The sequence below is a fragment of the Silene latifolia genome, chromosome Y, assembly GCF_048544455.1.
Source record: "Silene latifolia isolate original U9 population chromosome Y, ASM4854445v1, whole genome shotgun sequence".
NCBI lineage: Eukaryota > Viridiplantae > Streptophyta > Magnoliopsida > Caryophyllales > Caryophyllaceae > Silene > Silene latifolia.
In genome coordinates, this window is record NC_133538.1 from 187,849,156 (window position 1) to 187,855,208 (window position 6,053).

At 37.3% G+C, this 6,053-nt stretch overlaps 1 protein-coding gene across 1 annotated transcript; it reads left to right on the forward strand.

The window, feature by feature from the left end:
• Positions 1-1,609: 1,609 nt before the first annotated feature.
• LOC141629643 (uncharacterized) lies at positions 1,610-3,131 on the forward strand. The gene is made up of 2 exons (XM_074442616.1): positions 1,610-2,289; positions 2,585-3,131. Exons 1-2 carry the CDS (start codon positions 1,610-1,612, stop codon positions 3,129-3,131), a joined length of 1,227 nt encoding a protein of 408 aa, XP_074298717.1.
• Positions 3,132-6,053: the final 2,922 nt, after the last annotated feature.

Below are 6,053 nucleotides of genomic sequence, written 5' to 3' on the forward strand. Positions count from 1 at the left end.
ACAACAACAATAATAATAACAACAACAATAATAACAACAATAACAATAATAAAAGGTGAACCATGAATGAGGGGAATGTTTTCTCCCCAAGCAAACCCTAAAAACTTTCGAAAACTCACATTTCATCTCATTTTTTTTTTACTCGATTGCTGCTTGATTTCATGGCTAGACCTAGGGGAAAACCTCGTGGAAGAGTAATCTCCCCTCAATTGGAGGATCAAAGGGTTTCTATGAGTGCTGTTCCAGACTCGGGTAATTCCCCTAATTCACCTCTTTTACTTAACGATGTTATTAATTCTGCAATCCGTAGTGCTAGATCACAGAAAACGTTTAAGGCAGTAGTGGCATCTATGGTTGAGGCGGGTGACAATCTAATTGAGGAAATTTCACCGGTCTCTATTGAGGGAACTAATGAAGGGGGGGCTCCTATGGTGGGGATCAGTACTAGTTCTGATAGCTTGAGTAAGGTATCTGGACCTAATAATGTCCATACCACTGTGTCTTTGGATGGTAAAAAAAGTGGAGAAAAACGCTGGAATGAGGTGGTTAGACCAAAGGCGGGTATGTCTTTACATTACCGCAAGGAAAGTGCAAAGTCTACTGAAATAGATATTACTGAAGGGGATGTCGAAGAGGAATTAAAGTTCTGGCAATACACACTTATGGGTAATGTCATTTGGGCAAAACCAACAGTCAACCAGCTAGTGGAATTTGCTTTAAAAAATTGGAACCATGTGGTTATGCCTGTCATTCAATACTACAAGAAAGGATGGTTTAGTTTCAGGTTCTCTACACTAACTGATATGAATGAGGTGCTCAAGAAAGGACCTTGGAGTATGGGCTCACATAATATTATGTTGAAGAAGTGGAGTCTAAAATTCAACCTTGAAATGGACAATGTCTCTGTAGTGCCTATTTGGATAATTTTTCCTGATTTGGAACCCTTTCTTTGGTCTAGCAGTGTACTTAGTAAGCTTGCAAGTAAAGTGGGAGAACCATTGTTTGCAGACCTTCCCACTACCACAAAGGCCAAGCTCTCATTTGCAAGGATTTTAGTCGAAGCAGATATCTCATCTGAACTCCCAGAGGAAATTATTCTAAACACCCCTTTTCATGGTCAAACTGTTCAGAAAATTGATTACGAGTGGAAGCCATATTACTGTCAATGTTGCAAAAAAATTGGACACATGCAAGACTACTGTAAGGTAAATAAACAGAGGAAGCAAATTATTACTAAGGAGGTATGGGTGACTAAGACTAGACTTAGTGCCTCTTCTTCTTCTTCTCCCCCCACTGAACCTATTGTACAGGAATTGGGCTGCTCCGAGCTAGGCTCAAATTCCTCTGGCCCGGGTAATGATACAGGTACAAAGGACTTAAGGAAAGACAATGCCAGTACAGAGCTTGAATCAACTACTGTACCTAAAGTGGTGGAATTTAGTAAGGTTATAGGTAGATCAAGGACTAAGAGTGCACAGAAAAGTTATCCATGGAGTGTCGCTACACACAATTGATATGATGATTTGCCATATTCTGGGATTGATATAGAGGATCTGTTGGAGACTACTACAGTCGTGGCTATTGGAGAGGACACAATACCCCCCGATAAATGAAGATAGCTTGTTGGAATATTAGGGGCTTCAATGACAAGCTGAAGCAAGAGGAGGTGAAATCTTTACTTACTCTAAATAATGTGGATATCTTTGGTCTGTTAGAAACTCGAGTTAAGGCTATTAAAGCTAGTAGGATCTGCAGGAAATTCTCCACTTATAGTATTTTAAATAACTACCAGGAACATTATAATGGAAGGATTTGGGTGTTTTATAAGCATACTAATATTACTCTTAGAGGTGTGCAACGACATTCACAATTCATAAACTGTGATGTTAATCATAATGCTACTAATGTAGATTTTGGAATCACTTTTGTCTATGGAAGTAATGATGGAAAAGAGAGATTGGCTCTCTGGGAAGGACTTGGAGATATCGCTACTAAAGTCCATGCTTGGTCTGTCTTGGGAGATTTTAACATAGTGCGCTCATTTCATGAAAGAGAGGGGCCTACTCCTCCTTCCCTAAAAAAAATACAGGAGTTTAATGGTTGTTTGAATAGTTGTGGCCTTGATGATATCCACTGCCTTGGTTCTAAGTATACTTGGTCTAATAAGCAAGATGCAACTACAAGAACTTGGTCTAGGTTGGATAGAACGCTCATTAATCCTAGTTGGTTGAATGTTTTCTCTACTTCCTATGCTCAAAATCTGCTTCCAGGGATCTCTGACCACTCTCCGTAGTTGATCACCATTCTAAATGGGAGTCAAAATAGGAGTGGGTTCAGTTTCCTTAATGTTTGGACTACCCACCTAGATTACAAACACTTAGTGAAATATGCTTGGATCAAACCTTGTTATGGCAAACCTATGTTTCGGCTACTCTCTAAATTAAAAAGGGTCAAGTGTGAATTAGTTTTCCTTCATAAAAGCGAGTACTCTGGTATTAGTAGTAAAATTAAGAACCTAAAGCAGAGTTGAAAGTCGCAAATGAGATCTTCAACAAAATCCTTTTTCTCAAAATCTTATTGATAGAGAGAGACACCTTCAACATACTTATTGCAAAGCTAAGAATGAAGAGTTAGATATACTTGCCCAGAGAGCTAAAGCCCAGGATATTAAGGATGGAGACTGTTCTAGCAAATATTTTTTTTCAAGAATTGCATCTCGGAAGCATTGTAATACAATAGGCACCATTCAAGACTCGGAGGGTCACAGTCGCACAGGGTATGAGGAGGTCAATTCAGCTTTTGTTGAGTACTACCACACTCTTCTGGGGAACAAAACTGATATCCTCCCTCTAGATGAGTGCTGTATGGAAGGGCCAACACTCTCTCAATTTTATGCCACTGCTCTATGCCTACCCTTCACGAGAGATGAAATCAAATCCGCATTGTTTAGCATTGGATCTACAAAGAGTCCAGGCCAGGACGGTTTTTCATCTGAGTTTTTCAAGAGTTCGTGGGATATAATCGAAGACGATTTTTGTACTGCAGTGCTTGATTTTTTCAGAAGGAAGAAAATGATGAAGCAAGCAAATATGACTCTTTTAGCCCTCATTCCAAAAAAAAGAGATTGTTAGGTCTGTGAAGGATTTTCGTCCAATACTATGCTGTACAGTTTTCTACAAGACCATTAGCAAGCTTTTGGCTAGGAGGATGCAAAATATTATGCCCGAATTGGTTGGTCAGGAGCAGGCTGCGTTTGTCCATGGTAGGTCTATTTTTGAGAATATAATGATGTCCCAAACATTAGTTAAGGGGTACAACCAGAAGAATATCTCCCATATATGTCTAATTAAGGTAGACATTCGCAAAGCTTTCGACTCCATCCAATGGGAGTTCCTGGAAAATATGCTCAAAGCACTATAATTTCCCTTATAATTTATTCAATGGATAATGGGATGTGTCTCTAGCGCATGGTATTCAGTGAAGATTAATGGTAGTATAAGCGGTTTCTTTCCTGTGAAGAGTGTCATTAGACAAGGGGATCCCTTGTCCCCTTATTTATTCGTCTTAAGCATGGAAATGTTGTCCCAACACTTCAGGAAAATGCAAAAGGAAGGGCTCGTTTCTTATCACCCAAAATGTGCAAAAATAACCTTGAACCACCTTATATTTGCCGATGACCTTGTTAGGTTCATATACCTATTATTAGACTCTTCTAACAGTGAACTAATTAACTTTTTAATTATTTGTTCTTTAGATCTAGTGCATGCATAACAAAATGAAAGATTTATAAGAAAAACAATGTTCCTTACATTGTTAAAAGGTTCGAAAATATGGGCACAAGTAAGGTCACCTTCCTTCACTTGTTCTTGAGCTAAATATGATGGATGATCCTCCTAAGACTCCAATTATAGAAGCCACTTCAATAAATTGCACCCAAGATTAATCCCGAAAATTCCTACTAATATTAACTAGATATGTAGTAGAAATGTAACCTTAATAATACTAATATTTCTATTATTACTACTTCTAGTAATAGATTTAATGTATTAGTATTAGTGAGAGTTTATTGCAATTTTCATGTGAGGGAAAGTAGAGAGGAAAAACAAGCCAACAACAACAAAAAATGAGCAACAAATGTTCATCTTATAAGGCCAAAAACCGGTGGCCTATTCCCTTGAAGGGAATCTTATTGCTTTTGTTTTTACTCTCTTGTTTAGGCTAGGTAGTATAATGTAAGAGTAGGTATGATTAAAGCTAATATGTAATGTCACTTTCATGCTTTAATCATAAATCAACAAAGACAAAAGAGCATCTTTTGCTCTTCCATATGGCCGAAAAAATGGCACCATTTTGGTCCATTTTTGCCTTTTGTCATTTGTCCCACAAATGATTATAAGTCATTTGTTTAACTATCTTACATATTTAATTATTAATGTAATCATTTAACACTTAAATATTACAATTAATAATAAAATATACACTCCACTTTTTGAGTAGTATACTACCATTATATCAACATATAATGGGTCCCATAATTACTAGTTGGTTAAAATTACAACTTCTTGTAACTTTAAATAACTAATTACCTCTACCTCAAAACTTATATAATACCTCAACTAATTTAGTAATTTAACACTTAATTACTAAATTAAATCTTATTTAATCACATTACAATAAGACGCAAAATTGCACTCTCATAATTAAGGAATTAATTAATCTGTATCGCATACAATTAATTAAATATCTATTTGGGCCTCATCCTATAGGTGTGACCTAGAGGGATCAGCTGACCACCACCGTCACACGACAGTAATGTCAAACTCTAGTTAGCCAATCATTACCGATTAATGAGGTCAGTCGACTATATAAAGAATCATCCCTCACGTATTCTTAGTATGAGATTTAATAATGATATTTAAATCATGTGATCGCACTATTGTTGAGGACACATTTCCCAACAATCTCCCACTTGTCCTCGACAAGTGTGCGTCACCAATTCTCTTGTCCTTTTACAATCTCCCACTCAATGCAAGGTGTCTTGCAGGTCGTACTTACACTTGATCATATCTTGAGTGGTTTTCTCGATCTGGAGATTAACTGTCTGACCTGAATTATCTATCATAGATGCCTTCCGAGCATGGCCACGCATTTCCAGTTAACTACTCCTCGAGTGGCCTTGAGATTTCAAACAACACTGACAAGGGGTGGAAAATTCCTATCGCCCTATTCCATTCATTCAGCCACAGTCCATCATTACCCAAAATATACCCAACTTGACCTCATTTACGAAATCGTAGAGTATAAATCAAAGCTAATCAGAAGTTGTGCCAACTTGGGCGAATAGTCTCTAGTCAAAAGAATTGACTCATAAGAATACTATAGTAGCTCTTGCCATGACCAGGCTTTATGAATTACCAGAACTCTATAAGCGGTCACTGCCCGACAGAGTGTCCCATACTGTCTGCCTATGTGATCGACTAGTCATCCCATATGACTTTATGGCACTTGAACTTGCCATCAATCGCATCACAATCTAGTCACTTCGAGACGTCACGTCATATAAGTAACTAGGGGCGAATACCATGTCAATCCAGTTCACTTTAATGGGGTTCAATTTGTCTCTACAACCCATTCGGATACGACAAGGTAGCGGGTGAGTTTAATAAATCTCAAACGATAAATGTGATTATCGCATATGAATAGTCAATACACTATCACTACTTCATATCTTATAATCTTTAGTGTATTATAAACACTAATTTAGATGCAATAAAAGCTTGGAAAGTAGATATACCCGATATCCATGTATTCCAATTTTTTTTTTTTCAATCGTTATTTCCTTCTATTCAATGTCATCTCTTATGACATGAATTTTATCTAAGTATATGTCTAGACTTCTTACTAGAATTGGGCTCTTTAACTTGAAACATGCCCCCACTGTTATCACATAACTTGTGACAAAATCATTTGTAGAGGGATTCACCCTTAATCCCTTCATTGACGATTTTATCACAATTTACTTGGATTCCTTTTGTAAAATTTGCAATGCGCGA

Excerpts from the sequence above, each read along its gene's own strand:
- LOC141629643 (XM_074442616.1), top strand. The coding sequence starts at position 1,610 with ATGAAGATAGCTTGTTGGAATATTAGGGGCTTCAATGACAAGCTGAAG. Across the intron at positions 2,290-2,584 it reads GGGATCTCTGACCACTCTCC|AGAGAGACACCTTCAACATA; the intron begins GTAGTTGATCAC and ends TCTTATTGATAG.